General features: G+C 32.0%; 1 protein-coding gene across 1 annotated transcript; it reads right to left on the bottom strand.

Moving 5' to 3' along the window:
• Positions 1-1857: 1857 nt before the first annotated feature.
• Positions 1858-4537, bottom strand: LOC132716714 (probable T4-type lysozyme 1). Its single transcript, XM_060700037.1, has 2 exons — positions 4425-4537; positions 1858-2663 (listed from the first exon to the last, which is right to left on the bottom strand). The coding sequence occupies exon 2, from the start codon at positions 2656-2658 to the stop codon at positions 2194-2196; it is 465 nt and encodes a 154-aa protein (XP_060556020.1). The 5' UTR covers positions 2659-2663; positions 4425-4537; the 3' UTR covers positions 1858-2193.
• Positions 4538-17152: the final 12615 nt, after the last annotated feature.

Genomic DNA, 17152 nt, shown 5'->3' with positions numbered 1-17152 from the left:
ACCGGATATAACTTCGATAGATCGTGCACAATTGAATTTTATGTTGACCATCGTGATCTGTTTTAATTATCAGTTCTCTGTGAAGGTGTAACCAAAAGGTGTTAACCATGTAAGGAGTAGCATTCTCATGTTTACGAATTCTTTCGGAAGAGACAATTTACATTTTTGGGGCGTGGGCATTAACAACAACATGTACAGCATATGAAAATATTAAATTATATAAGTTGATAAGTATACTGTAAATTACACTAAGAACCACACCAAGGATAACATTAAATGAGCAAGCTTGCATTTCATTCGTAGTCATTTGTGTTAGCGGCACCATTATACACTTAAATTAGAAACTGAACTGGCTTGAGACAGAAATTATGGCATAAAATTTATTTAAAAAAAAAGATTTAAACACAATCACATTTAAATTAAAATTAGTTTAATAGTTTTTATTGCATCACAGCGAACTGAATATAAATAAGTCTATTTTAGATGAAATATACTTGATTATTGAAGTGAAAATAGGAGATTTTTTTAAAGATAATGATAGATTTTCTAGCAAAAAATCTATGAAGCTTGTTTAAAAACTGAAAATTATGGATCTGAGGTAAAGATCATGGTAATTTATTCATTAATGAGTCATCTTTATGTAGCATAGAGACTTTGATCCAAAGCTTTTTACCTTAACGACAGCAGACAGTCTTCCTTATACCCTAACCTAGTTGTGTATTAACAACAGTATTATGTGAAAATCATGAGTCATATTTCACTTAAGGAAACGAGGCAGTATCGACTGGTAACCAGTTGAGCAAACGAAAATTTGAGACCTTGCATGAAGACCTAAAACAAACATTACTAGCTTGATTTGTTTTGTTTGGATCTTGTTTAATAACAACTTTGTCAGACCATGGTACCAAATACAACATAAATAATTATAATTAGTTTGAATCAAAGGCATGGCAATCAGTTTCTTGGCGCGCTTGTTTTACGTGCATAGAATTTTAACCCAGTATCGCCTTTCTGTAAAACTGAAAAAAAATGACACAGGAAAATTAGTCTTTGAATTACCTAACTGAAGCGATGCTTGTCTTAACAGCCACTGAGTCAGTAGATAAGAATACCAGTCATGAAGAGAAGCTTCTTTTATCAGGTAGAACATATAGATTACCGATTTTTCACTCAAATAGGACTTCAGATGTTATATATGTACTGTATTGTACAATGGGTACCTGGTGCTTCAACAAGTTGTATGTCATTAGGTACGATTTAAACCTTCTCAAAATATTATCACCACGTTTCATGATCCATAATGTAAAAAGCTTTTCTAGTCTAAGATAATCATTCTTACAACATTGTCCTTCCCAATAAGTCACCGTAGAAAAACATATCTCTAGAAAATTTTCAAAAGCTCACGAACAACTTGTTAACCTTGAGGTATGCATCGACTTGCTCATACATATAGGCAGTTACCCAGCAAATCATTATTGCATCTGTATATAAAATGTGCAAAGTGCATTTAACATTGGCTTTTTACATTTGTTTGTTTGATTGGGTTTACCTCACATCGACACAGTATAGGTCATGGAGACGTTCCAGATTTACTGGTGGAGGAAGACCTCAGGTGCCCTTCCGTGCATTATTTCAGGCACGAACGGGCACCCGTGTAGAACCACCGACGTTCTGTAAGCTAGCTGGATAGCTTCATCACATGAAAGAATTCAAATTCATTGTCGGGATTCGAACCCACAGCGATGAGTAGCAAATGGTTTGACGTCAACGACCTTAACTACTCGACCACGGACGCCCATTTCGCCTTTTACATACCAAGTGCATTACTTAAAGAAATGGAAAAAAACTCGAAGAATATTAAGCTGCAATGTAACTTTTAAGAAGTTATTTATTTCAGATAAATAAAACTTATACTCATACAATATGTGTGTCATAATCATAATAATATTAATACAAAATGTATACATAATATCATACCAGAAATAATGTTAAAAATAATGCCTTTCTTTATATAAGGAATAACAATTTTAAACATATACTTTTAATAAAGTAATTACGAATGCATAGCAGGTCTTTTAGCTTCAATATTCATGATCTTTTACTAGAATACAAGAAATCACTTGCATTGTATATTCTTGTTGTATCATTTTCTTTTAAAGAGCGTATATTGTGTCGAAGTGTATAGTCCGTTGATTATTTGTCTTTAACAGCTCTCATTCTGCCAACTAATCTTTCTCCCCTTGATTTAACTTGACCGTACCATTTGCTGTTTTTCATTTCATCAGCGGCCGTAGTCCAGTTTCTTTCTTCAAGAGCTTTGGCCAAATTCTTGAAACCTTTAAGTCTTCCTCCAAGATTGAACGCCATATTTACCATGATTTCTTTTACTTCACTGGGCCAAGTCTCGCATTCAGGGTAGATTTCTTTTGTTAGTGCTGCTGCTTCATTGAAGTCCTGGACAAAGGCACTGTCAATTCTGTCTTGACCAATGGATGTACCAACTTCTAACTTATACTCAGGGTCGCCTTTCTTTATCAAGTGACCAATACCAAATGTCCGTAATCCAACACTGTCTAGATATACCTTATCATCAAACCCCTCATCTACCTTCAGCTGGGCTTTGATTCTATCAACTTCAGATGCTGTCAGCCAAGCCATGTTTTCTACAAGACGTAAAAATCAATGATTTTATTAAAACAGTGAAATTTCATTCCTTTCTTAAGTCATCAAGGGATTGACGCAGTTCCTTTCAATAATTTATTTTCCATGATCCTAAAAATCTGGAAAAAGAATGATCCATAGGAAGCATTAATCGCAACACTATTACATGAAAATTGCAGACTCGGTTTGAATGACTCTGTACATGAGGGATAATAAAATCACTGACGTGTCCTAGCACCGGTATAGACCTTGCAATACACATATTTAGCCTCGTTCCTTTGTTGGTATCATTCTCTATAAGGGTAACTGTATAACGTTCTATAAGTTATATCATTATGTACCGTAATAACAATTGCTTAAATTGCACATAACAGACAGCACTATGCAGCTAGAAGTAACCGCTCGGTACCTTTTAATAATTGAGCAAAGGGGACTTTTTCTGTTATAAACTGCTTCAAAAATCCTTATTGTGCTATTACTAAAGTTAATATTGAATTAATAGGTATAAAATAGTATACCATTACATGCTAGTGTTAAACACAGATCTTTTCAAAAAATGTAATGTAATGTAAAAATCGCAGGATATTGTAGAAATGTTGCATGTTTCTTTCGCCAATAACATTTTTTTAAAAGAAAATTTAAGGATTAAATAATGCTTATTAAATTTAAAGCATTTCTGTGACTCACTATGGTCTAAAAATAGGGCCCCTTAAATGTTATGAATTCTTTGCTCATTCAGAACAGAAACTAGCACAAAATACGAATATAAAATACAGACAAATAATGAAATACGAAATACTCGAGAACATATATTCACAGTTGTAAATTACCTATTACCAGAATTTATTCTTTAAAGTTAAAGATCGTCTATTAGTAATAATATTTTCAAAATTATACATCTTGAATATAACAGGAAGATATTTTGTTTATTAAATCAAAATTTATTTCAAATTACACGTATCGAAACTGATCGAGTTTATTCAAGCATCCCTTGTCGTGGGCGTTGCGTTTAAGTGTCAATGTTGGTTAAATTTAGCTTGAAAATTCACATATTTTGAGTTGAGAAAAACAATAAAAAGTAAATGAATATCAATATAATCAAATACTTTTTTGTAAGAATATTAAGAAGAAATGTACTGAAATTAATGTATACAATAATACACATCAACATTAAATTCACTCAACAGAGTAAATATTGGTTCATGTTTTCAGGAAGTCATAATCAATCAACGAATGATTCATTGCCAGTTAGACAAAGTTTAACATTGTAAACTCGTATGATTTTAACTTTAGCATTATTTTAATATATAGATTACGTTGAGAACAAAAGTGCGTGAAAAGAATAAACATATAAAGGAAATACATTTTTATAATACATTTCAAATACCCGGTAGTTAGATAAGTAATTGAGAACAAAAGATTGTTAAGATCAATTCACCAAATAAACAGAATCTTAATAATAAAATCATAGACCACATTCATAACAAAATTTTCCTTATGGAGAGAAGTAAAATATTTTTATCATCAGCAGTTATGTGAACCCTGACTCCAAAGGAAGATCAAAATATGCGTATTTTAACTGTAATCCTCATTGTTTTGATATTAATGATTTTGCTATCTTCTTATTGTTAGGATGAAACTATCAACTAGCGATTTTTAAATTTGTGAAAACATGATAACATTTAAACGTTTCAGATAAAAGATATCAGTATGATAAATTAAATTTTATTAAATGCATGTAAATTAAACTAAAAGCGTCATACCTGTTGATAGAGTATATCTCGTCTGATATGGAAGAAGGGTATTTTAACTTCCTTGACGAAGTTGAACACCGGAGGACTGTTCAATTTGATCATGTGACTAGCAGTTGAAAAACACATATTATATGTATTACATGTAAACTATAAATAGAAATTTCACAAAACAAGTTGTCAATATATCATAAAGGCCGAGGTCTTGGAATTCCATACTTTTTACCTGATATAAACAAGAGTTAATTGGTTAATTAAAATCACACTTTAAATACTTCAATGCTTAATACAAGCAAATCCAATGAAAATGTTCAAATAATGTTTATTTCTTACATCAGAAGATTTAGTTTCATTATACAAGTCAACTACTTCAGTACCTTTAAAATTGCAATACAGTTATATCAACTGCATTGTTTCGGGAACAGAAAACAAAACTAGAGAAATTTCAAGATAAGAAAATATAAAAAAAAGAAACAATCACACAATTATTGGAAGATTGTATTTTACCATTACCACAATAAACATCTGAAATTGACTCGTCCATCTTTTAGTCTGGACAATACTATTCTTCATATTTTAGAGGAAATTTTAAATTATGTTCTGATTTAATAGCGAACAGTGGACAATCGATCTTGACATGCATTGGTCAAACGTTGAGCTTATGTAGCTAATGGCAGAGTGAGAACTTAAATATTTAAAACATAATTATAAAGATATTTGAAAGTAAATAAATAAATAAAATATCCAAAGTTTATACGCTCGCATGTGGTTCTTAAAATTCTTGCCAGAATTAAAAGAAGATGAAAATGAGTGTAATATACGTAGTGCCTAATGCAAATAAAGTGACTCGAGAACGTATTAATATTTATTTAATTAAAATCTAAATAAAAGCAACATTTATTAAATAACCATGATTAAGAAATATAATATTTAGTTATGTTTAAATCAGATATATTTGTTGTTTGTGGTATTCAAGTTCTATCACTCTAATCATTATTTATCTTTGGATGGTTCTGATATATCTATGGTCACTTTCAGGAAATGTTGTCTGCGTTTTATATTTGTCTCAGGCAAACTGTGGATGAAACGTATGATTCGTAATAACTGATCACCTCTAAAGATTTAAAGTTGTTGTTCTGTTCATTGTCGATAAGGGCACACTTGTAAGTTATTTCACTCGGAAACCATATGTCGTTATTCATGGAATGAAATGATCATGAAAGGTTCCATGATCACATCGTTTGAAAACATATACTAATGTGTCAACACACCATGTTTGAATGTCATTTATTCCTGCTACCCATGAAAAGGACATGTGGCATTTTCAATTCTATGACGTTGTGTGATACTTCCATTTTATCTATACTTATCCTATATAATGTATCATAGCATGACAATTTATTTTTTGAGAAACTTATATGCAGTTAGTTAAAAAAACAGTTAATGAATTATAAAGGCTCGTATTGTTTTTAACGCAGAATAAATGATTTTTTTCAGCAAGTATAAACTTTTTAAGTAAAGTATTCTTGTGTAAACTGAAAGGATGATATAGCATAATCAGAACTTTAAAAAATGATAATTTTAAAATCAGTATTTTCGCTGTTATTGGGTTTCACTGTAGTTCATATAATCTAGAATTGTTTTGATATCTTAAAAAGTTAATTGTTAGAATCAATATTCCACCAACGAGTGATGATTTTTTTAATTTCTGAACTGTTCATTTTGAATTAGATAAATTGATATTATTTCAATGAATGACATTTATGGACCATGTCATACATGTTTAGCTTCTGATATATCATTTCTTAATTCTCTTACATGAATGTAAGACATGTTAAAAGGAAACCGTAATACATGATATTTTAATTAGAGATTGATTATGCATCAGAATAAAGAATGCAGACGTAGGAAAGCCTGTACGGGGAAGTGTAAGTAGCAGTGGCAGTGTTAGCTAATGATACATTAAAGTGAAAGTGACTGTAATTGTAGAAGTTGTAGCGTTACTGATGGTACTAAAAGTGCCCGGTAGCGGTAGGCAGAATATTTCTTTAGTTATTTCTTGGTGATGATGTTTTGTTAAGATCAAACTGACTGTCGATTGATCCACTGACCTTACAATCGAATACAGATGGTCAAAATCTTACAAAATTTGAAGACTAAATTAGACAGAATGTAATAATGATTATAATAACGATTTTAATTTTGTTATAGTAGGCGTGAGCTATGTACGTACACTTATATTATTACACCCATAGGCATTTGTTTTTGAGAGGTTTGTAGTACTAGTAACTAGTAACATCGGAAAAATGACGGTTTTAGAATCGAGACATCTTAGTTAAAAATTGTTACATTCAAACAAATTTGAGTTTTTTTGTTTTTTGCTTTTTTATTAATAATGGCTTTAAATGGTCTTCATATTTCATTTACTTTAGTAGGGAAGCTAGCAGTACGATTTTATAACATAGTACTTGAATATTAATTTCATATCTATATTACATCCTACATAAATAACGTTTGAATCTGATATGACATTCTGCACGTAATTCTTACAATACGAGGGGCATTAATAAAGTATTTATCAGTGTGGCGCTTTAGTCGTAGACGTAATATTCTACGGAAATTGTTAGACCAACCCTTCAAAGTATCCCCCTTCAACTTGGATGCACTTTTCCAAGGGCCAAATCCAATCGGAAAATGCTTTTCGGTAGGCCTCTTTCGGTATAGTGTTTAGACACTGGAAAAGGGCGCTGCCGACGGCGTGCCGAGATTCAAAACGGCGACCTCTCATGTAGTTCTTGATGTAACCAAACATCGCATGGAGCAAGATCTGTGCTACATGCAGGGTGTGGTAAAGTCTCGATGCTATTGTCGCTAAGATACAACTTTACCACCACTGACTTGTGGGCAGGTGCGTTGTCATGCAGGAGTTTGATTCCGCGTACACCGGTACGGGGACGGGCTGTAGTATAGTGACTAACAACAGCAGAAAGAACTGAATCTCGATAAAAGATCCCGGTAACACTCCTGCCTTCTGGTATAGGAACTCGAGACACCATTTCTGGCAATCAAAAAATAATGCATACATAATGCATTTTGAGGTGCGAGCTTTACGGGCAATTTAGGGCCGTTTGTCATTTTCACCGACCCACACCTTATTTTGTATTTACCATCAGGCTCATAAAAATAGATCAATGTTTCATCACCAGTCACAGTTTCATTCAAACGCGGTTTTGGTCAGCATTTTATACCTATCGAGCAGCTGTGACGCAATTCGCACGCGCTCCCGTTTTTGGTCCTCAGTGAGAAGGTGTGGTCACCACCGGGCGCAAACCTTGCGTAACTTTAACACACGAGTCAATATTTGAAAACCCGATGACGAATTAATGCCACTTAAATCTCCTCCACTGTACAGCGGGCATCAACTTCAACAACTTTTTTAACAGCAGCAATATTTTCGTCAGTCATTGTTGTGACTGGACGACCAGGACGGTCCTCATCTTTTGTAGTATCTCTACCGGAGGTAAAATGTCGAACCCATCTTCTAACTTTGGAATACGATAGGACACTATCCACATCATCCTTGTCTTAGTCTGATTTAATATCAGGTGCAGCAACACCAAGCAATGCGCGAATTTTACAATATACGCTTTGCTCGTCTTGAAAATTGTTCTCCTTTTCTGCCATTTTCAACTGCAGTGTACCTGACCGTAGTCGATTCAAGTGAACTTTTCGCTCACTGCGTAGTCTTACCTTTCCATACATGTATAATGTACCAATAACGCTCAAATTAACGGTAAAAATTCACACTGATTAAGACTTTATAAATGTCCCTCGTACACTTGAGCTTACTATCACTCAATATGTCAGTTTCTTACTAGAAAATGATCAGTAGTTATTCACAGATTAACCTAATTTTAGACAGGATATACACTTACTTTTAACACAATAAATTTAGTCATTCATATATTACGTACATTTGTATAGGTACTCATATGAGCCGTGTCATGACAAAACCAACATAATGCGTTTGCGACCAGCATGGATCCAGACCAGCCTGCGCATCCGCGCAGTCTGATCAGGATCCATGCTGTTCGCTTACAAACCCTATATCAAGTAGAGGAACTGATAGCAAACTGCATGGAACCTGATCAGACTGCGCGGATGCGCAGGCTGGTCTGGATCCATGCTGGTCGCAAACCCACTATGTTGGTTTTGTCATGACACGGCTCAATTATTATTTTGTATTTTAAGTTTTTTTTTTCTGATGTAATTTATTTTTGTTATATGTATGCGTTAACTTAACACTATGCAAAATTAAGTCTGTTATAATTCTATTGAAGAATGGCTATATGTATTATTTATTAATTTTATAATGTTGTATGTATGTTTATTTGTAATGCATATAAAAAAGACTCAAATAAAGTAATAATATGACGTTCGAACACCCCCTCTAACAATTTAATGTGTGCAAAATGTGTTCTTTAAGCCGAATAATGAATACATATTCAATGTTAACAGATTTCCTCGATATTTTTCAATTTCATATTACCATTAAAAATCTTGTTAACGTAATAAATTCTCTATTACAAAGAGCATTTGCATATTTTCTCTAAAGTATAACACCAAGATATTCTTCGAATTTGCTCCTTTATTTAACTTTCTTGATGAGATTAAACTTCTTATCGGTTTTGTCATATAAATAATATATTACTACAAAACTATGGGCGTGTTTTCCAATTTAGTATGGCATATCACATACAATTTTTTTTCTATCCAGCTAGCTTACGGAACGTCGGTGGTTCTACTCAGGTGCCCGTTCGTGCCTGAAATAATGCACAGAAGGGCACATGAGGTCTTCCTCCACCAGTAAAGCTGGAACGTCGCAATATGACCTATACTGTGACGATGTGACGTAAAACCCAAAACAAAACAAAAAACAAGAAAACGTACATTTTTTTAAAAAATCGATAGCAGGAAGTGAAATCATTTTCTGACTTTCGAATATGCCGAGTTCATAATAATTATATTCTTTTTAATAATACGAATGTACTCAATATGTAAACATTTTGTTAAACAGCGTGGTCAATAATCATGTTGTCTCAATATAACGGCTTTTTATTCAACAAAGCAATTTGATCTCACTTAATGTATGCGTTTTATCGTTATCTGGACATATCTTCCATTTTATATCAGTGAACATAAAATATAGTCAAATATTATCAGTGTAACAAAAAGTGCAATAAGCCATGAATTTGATGTGATAATATCATTTATTTTATTTATAGTGTTTAAATCATTTGTTAAATCACATTTCTTCTAGGAATATGACATGATAGTATGGGAGAATTGAACTCTTCATTTTCTGAATAATAGTCGCAACATGTCAAAGGATTAAATCTTAGTAAAACAAATGATCAGTAAAGATGAATCAAGCTGGAAAGGACATCTTGTTTAATTTGAAAGTTAGGAAAAGGGAACTGGCAGGGTTTCTCGCCTCTTTAAGAGATTTTGGTTTGGAAATAAAATTAGCAATAAACAAAGAGTGTGCGAAAAAAAAGAAAGAAACGAAAAAAAAGAAAGAAAACAGACAGTTTGTTATAGCATGTGTCGTCTCGGTTGATGAAATTAGAGACGAAAAACACACTTATATTGTCAACTGTTTTAACAGAGTTTTGGAAAGAGAAAATTTGGTCTTGAGACAAAGGTATTTTACAGCGGGTCGTATCGCTATATTGATGAACACACCATTTTGGCACGGTGAGGCTCGATTGCTTGATCCTACTGGAGAATTGTGGGATACTTTTGTAGAAGATGTTCCTAATCAATATAAGACGGAAAGATCCTGTAGAAAATTGCAAAAAGACTTGTTGGCAGAGCTTCAGAACAAATTTGATGACGAGTTTGGGGTGTCAGCTTGCTCAGTTTTGGTGCTTTATAGCCATATTATTCCTTGCACCATTTCAAAGCATGAATGCGCCAAGCTTATCGAGAAATTTGCGAGTAGAAATGACCGGTTGATAATCATCGCATACGATGTTAATTACCATGAAACAGACACAAAAAGAGCGATAAAATCTTTAACAAACTGTAAAAATGTCTTCTGTTGGAACAAAACATTTAGACCTTACATGAACGAAGAAGTTTTTGAATTAGAACAATGTTTTAAACAAATGCACAGTGGTAAATATTCCATGAGATGGACAGTAGATGCTGAAAATGGAAATTTGATTAATGACATGTTGGACACCGTAGATGTAAGTATTAATAAAAGTAGCGCAAAGTTTAGTCGTTTGTATAGAAAGGATAAATATAAAGTTAAAAGACAGCGTTTTAGTAGAATAGAACGGCCTATTTGCAGTAAACCTAGGTGGAAAAGAAACAGAATCTCTACCTGTGACGAAATATAACAACGTTGAAAGATACATGTATATACAGATGATAACGGTGCCATTTTTTTAAACTATTGTTATCATTCTATTGATGAAATTAGAGACGACACTCATATTGTCAAACCGACAAAGGCAAGGGTAATTTACAGCTAGAGGGTTATTAATTTTTATCGCTATATGGATGAACAAACATCTATGTTATATATATAAGACATACAGTTTAAATACACGTAGTTTAATTGCATTACTTTTTATTCATGCAAGTCTATTTCTTTCATATTATATTTAAAGTTATGTAAATGATCATAAAATTGTATATTTTCCTTTTTTTCTTTGTAATAAATAACATAATGTCACTGATACAAATGTCAAAATGATACAAATTACAAAGTACTTTTACTGATAATTATTATTTCTGTTGAATACCAGCCATCAACAGCAACAATAATTGATTTTTTCAAGAAACATGTAAATGCGCCACCATGCTCATGTTAAGGGCAAAAAACTAAAAACTGCCTTGAATATAAAAAGACTGTGCAAGTTTTTCATGAGTCGATTTTTATCCAATTTATTTTAAAGGATATTTATAGAATTATAGAATTCTTCGTTTCACGTATATCATTGATTATGCATGTGAAGTATAAGCAGATTATAACATTGAAAACAAGTATGGCTAAACGTAAAAAAATTGACTTTAACCTGTATATCAACCACTTACATAATGTTTTTACATGTGTTTTATTTATCATTCATCCAGAAGGTCTTAGACCCATGTGGCTAAAACATAATTATATGAATAAAAGTCAAGCTACATGCGGCAGTGTAGTGGCAAGTCTATAAAATAGATTAAGCCACACCTTTAATATCAAATATCGTTATTGTTACTGTACATATGTTTACTGGATGTTTGAGAGTTTGTGAGTGTATACTTGGATGCATCACATACAATGACATATATAAACCATCCTTCGGGTCTTGTTAAGTTTGTGTGCTAGTAAGCCATCCAAATATAATAATCACCAATGCAAGTATCAAAAGTATAGATAATTTGGTTATTTCAAGTAAATAAACAAGGGTACAAAATTGGTATAGTGTACATGCCAAAAAAGTCCTGCTATTTTCTACATTTGTCACATTTAGTTCGAAAAAGAAAGGAACAAAATGTGACAAGTAGATACATTATTTCTTTTAATAAAAAATCATATATTGTACCTGATGCATAACCATTTCACTGTGATAAAAATAACAACATCTTAAGTAGTATTTTGATACAGTGCATGCAATTAAGAGTACCATAACTTGTACTTATAAATTAATATATCTTTCTCAAATAGGACTCATTATTACAAATGTATTATTACATATAACTTAATTGTTCTTAATGTTAAAACTTTTCAGTGTTTTTCACAATTCGTTATTTATCATATAAAGTGTCTTGATTAATCATAAAACCAGCTGGAACATTAGTAAAATCATATTCATAATAGCTTTTATCCTGCAGTTTACTCTCACAATATGCATGTTGAATACATTTATTATCAAGTATAATATCCCACATAAGAAAGGAATGATCTGAAAGAGCACTAGATGCTATGAAAGATACAAGTTTAGTTTTATTAATAAGATCTATCACTCTTAAAATATTGTATTTCTCAAATTTATGAAAATCATCATGACTAACAAAACAATAATCCACTCAAGATCTACCTTTAGAGGAAATAGAGGTAAAATCGCTGTGTACATTGCCACGACCATTTAACATACACAGATTTACATTGATTAAGAAATCTATTAAAAAAAGTCACCATAATTATTTAGACTAAAATAAATTACTTCACGGTCAATTACATTCTCAATTCCTCTAATAAAATCATCAGTTTCCCCGCATCTGCTATTAAAATCCCCGCAAATATACATAGTTCCACAATTTTTATACTGGTAGACTATAGAGAGTAAAAAATCATAAAAAATATGTACATCAAATAATCTAGAAGAGATTTCCGGTGGAAGGTAACAAACACATGGTAAAAGTATTAAATTATCTGATTTATGACACAATTTAAGAAGTAAAATGCCTTCATTAGAACTCTCAAAACAGTTACCGTAAACGGTTCAAGTAGAATGTTCCTAAGAAAAACCCTGACCCAAACAGAACCGGTCTCGCCTTTTTTGTGTATTATGGCTCTGTTGTGGCCATACAATGTGAAACCCTCTAGATGAAGTACTTCGTCGGCAAGAAGATGGCATTCGGCAATGCCTAAAATGTCTAGGTCATTTGTTAAAACAGAAGAAGATTTTAAAATATAATTGTCAGAATTCTTGTTGATTTTCCACCTTCTAACATCCCAAAACCCGGCATGAATCTACCTACGCCAACGGCTGTTACTACAGGATTGACCACGGTACCTCGGTTACCAACTACGTTCCACTGACTCTTTAATGGAACTTCACCGCGTTGTCCCTCACCAGAACGGCGGTCATCGCGTCGATCAGCACATCGATCGTCCCATTGGTTGGCAAGGTAGTTGTAATTACGACGGATCTGCATCAGTCTCTGTAACACGAGACCCAGAGGAGTAGCTATGTTCATTGCTGTGATCGTTCCTCTTGAGGCCCTCATAGAAAGACTGTCAGAGTTAAGGGCACCTAAATTGGTTGCAAAATTCAAACTAGCTTTGCGCTCAGCGGGGCTTTGATCGTGATGTGTGAACACTTTTTTTTATACCTATTACTTAATTTGCCTTAACTGGGGTTTTGCCGACAGTATCGCCTGTTTGTTTCTCTAAGATTTCAAAGTAGCAATGATTAAGTATGTCAGTTTCTTATTAGAAAATGATCACAAACCTTGACTCACCAGTTATTCACAGACTAACATAATTTTATACAGGATATGCACCCACTTTTAACACACACAATAAATTTAATCACGCATATACGTTACTACATTTGTATAACATTGAACTTGAAGGTACTTATAAATTATATTTTAGGATCAGTCATATTTATTTATTTATCTTTCTTTTCAGATGTAATTTATTTTTGTTATATGTATGCGTTAAATCAACACTATGCAAAATTAAGTCTGTTATAATTGTATTGAAGAATGGTTATATGTATCATGTATTAATTTTATAATGTTTTATGTATGTTTATATGTAATGCATATGAAAAAGACTCAAATTAAGTAATAATATGACTTTCGAACACCCCCTCTAACAATTTAATGTGTGCAAAATGTGTTCTTTAAGCCGAATAATGAATACATTTTCAATGTTAACAGATTTCCTCGATATTTTTCAATTTTATATTAGCATTAAAAATCTTGTTAACGTGATATATTCTCCATTACAAAGAACATTTGCACAGTGTCTCTAAAGTATAACACCAAGATATTCTTGTTTATATCATCAAATTGGTTCAAATTATACATAGGTGATTCCTTATGATTAGAAACATTCATTCAAATGGGATCTTTGTTTATAATAAGGGTTAATTCTACCACAATATACCGTAGTTGGTGTGAATAGCATTAGTAATAGCAAATATGATGTATATTTAGATTAAATAGCGTGATAATTCAAATCAAAATTTGTATTTTTAGGTATAGATAACACAATAACTTTACAGTAGACGAACATATCAATATCACTCAAATAATGACATAAAGTGTATAATACACACAGTATATAAACAAAGCTACTTCCTGTTATGGCAAGTAAGGTACAAGTTAAGTATCTATTTATATTTTAATAATGCATGATATAATCATTCTTTTTTTAGGAATATGACATGACTGTAAGGGGAAAATGAATGACGATAACTGCTTAAAATAGTCGCAACATGTTAAAGGATTAAATCTTAGTAAAACAAATGATCAGTAAAGATGAATCAAGCTGGAAAGGATATCTTGTTTAATTTGAAAGTTAGGAAAAGGGAAATGGCAAGGTTTCTCGCCTCTTTAAGGGATTTTGGTTTGGAAATAAAATACACTATAAACGAAGAATGTGAGACAGAAAACAGACAGTTTGTTGTAGCATGTGTCGTGTCGGTTGATGAAATTAGAGACGAAAAACACACTTATATTGTCAACTGTTTTAACAGAGCTTTGGAAAGAGAAAATTTGGTCTTGAGACAAAGGTATTTTACAGCGGGTCGTATCGCTGTATTGATGAACACAAGACTTTGGCATGGTGAGGCTCGATTGCTTGATCCTACTGGAGAATTATGGGATACTTTGGTAGAAGATGTTTCTAATCAATATAAGACTGACAGATCCTGTACAATATTGAAAAAAGACTTGTTGGCAGAGCTTCAGAACAAATTTGATGACGAGTTTGGGGAGTCAGCTTGCTCAGTTTTGGTGCTTTATAGCCATATTATTCCTTGCACCATTTCAAATCACGAATGCGCCAAGCTTATCGAGAAATTTGCTAGTAGAAATGACCGGTTGATAATCATCGCATACGATGTTAATTACCATGAAACAGACACAAAGAGAGCGATAAAATCTTTAACAAACTGTGAAAATGTTTACTTCTGCTTCAACAAAACATTTAGACCTTACATGAACAAAGAAGTCTTTGAATTAGCACAATGTTATAGACAAAAGTACAGTCGAGTATATTCCAAGAGATGGACAGTAGATGCTGAAAAAGAAAATTTGATAAATGATCTGTTGGACACCGTAGATGAACGTGTAAATAAAAGTAGCGCAAAGTTTAGTCGTTTGTATAGAAAGGATAAATATAAAGTTAAAAGGCAGCGTTACTGTAGAATAGAACGGCCTATATGCAGTAAACCTAGGTGGAAAAGAAAAAGAATCTCTACCTGTGACGAAATATGATGTACGTTTAAAGATACATGTATATACAGATGATAACTATTGTTATCATCTCTATTGATGAAATTAGAGACGACACTTATATCGTCAAATCGAAAAAGGCAAAGTTAATAAACAGCTACAGGGTTATTAATTTTATCGCTATATTGATGAACAAACATCTATGTTATAGATATAAGACATACAGTTTAAATACATGTAGTTTAATTGCATTTTTTATTCATGCAAGTATATTTATTCATATTATATTTGAAGTTATGAAAATGATCGTAAAAAATGTATATTTTTATTTTTTTTCTTTGTAATAAATTACATAATGTCACTGATACAACTGTCAAAATGATACCAATTACAAAGTACTTTTACTGATAATTATTATTTCTGTTGAATACAAAACAAATAAACCAGCCATCAATAGCAACAACAAGACACATGTAAAAGCGCCATCATGCTCATGTTAAGGGCAAAAAGCTAAAAACTGCCTTGAATATAAAAAGACTGTGCAAGTTTTTCATTAGTCGATTTTTATCTAATTTATTAAAGGATATTTATATAATTATAGAATTCTTCGTTTCACGTATATCATTGATTATGCATGTGAAGTATTAGCAGATTATAACATTGAAAACAAGTATGGCTAAACGTAAAAATATTTTGACTTTAACCTGTACATCAACCACTTACATAATGTTTTTACATGTGTTTTATTTATCATTCATCCAGAAGGTCTTAGACCCATGTGGATAAAACATAATGATATGAATAAAAGTCAAGCTACATGCATCACTGTAGTAGGCAAGTCTATAAAATAGATTAAGCCACACCTTTAATATCAAATATCGTTATTGTTACTGTATATATGTTTACTTGATGTTTGAGTGTTTGTGAGTGTATATTTGGATGCATCACATAAAATAAAATATATAAACCATCCTTCGGGTCTTGTTAAGTTTGTGTGCTAGTAAGCCATCCAAATATAATAATCACCAATGCAAGTATCAAAAGTATAGATAATTTGGTTATTTCAAGTAAATAAACAAGGGTACAAAATTGGTATAGTGTACATGACAAAAAAGTCCTGCTATTTTTCACATTTGTCACATTTAGTTCGAAAACGAAAGGAACAAAAAACATTACTTCTTTTATTAAAAAACAATATATAGTACCTGATGCATAACCATTTCACTGTGATAAAAATAACAGCATCTTTATTAGTGTTTTGATACAGTGCATGCAATTAAGAGTATCATAACTTGTACTTATAAAATAATATATCTTATTCAAATAGGACTCATTATTACAAATATATTATTACATATAACTAAATTGTGCTTATTGTTAAAACTTTTCAGTGTTTTTCACAATTCGTTATTTATCATATAAAGTGTCTTGATTAATCATAAAACCAGCTGGAACATTAGTAAAATCATATTTATAATAACGTTTATCCTGTAGTTTACTTTCACAATATGCATGTTGAATACATTTATTATCAAGTATAATATCCCACA

This window comes from Ruditapes philippinarum, unplaced genomic scaffold (genome assembly GCF_026571515.1).
Source record: "Ruditapes philippinarum isolate M1 unplaced genomic scaffold, ASM2657151v2 ctg515_1_1_1_1, whole genome shotgun sequence".
NCBI lineage: Eukaryota > Metazoa > Mollusca > Bivalvia > Venerida > Veneridae > Ruditapes > Ruditapes philippinarum.
The sequence above is the reverse complement of the archived record's forward strand: the minus strand, read 5'-3'. Positions and strand labels throughout refer to the sequence as shown.

Excerpts from the sequence above, each read along its gene's own strand:
- LOC132716714 (XM_060700037.1), bottom strand. The coding sequence starts at position 2,658 with ATGGCTTGGCTGACAGCATCTGAAGTTGATAGAATCAAAGCCCAGCTG.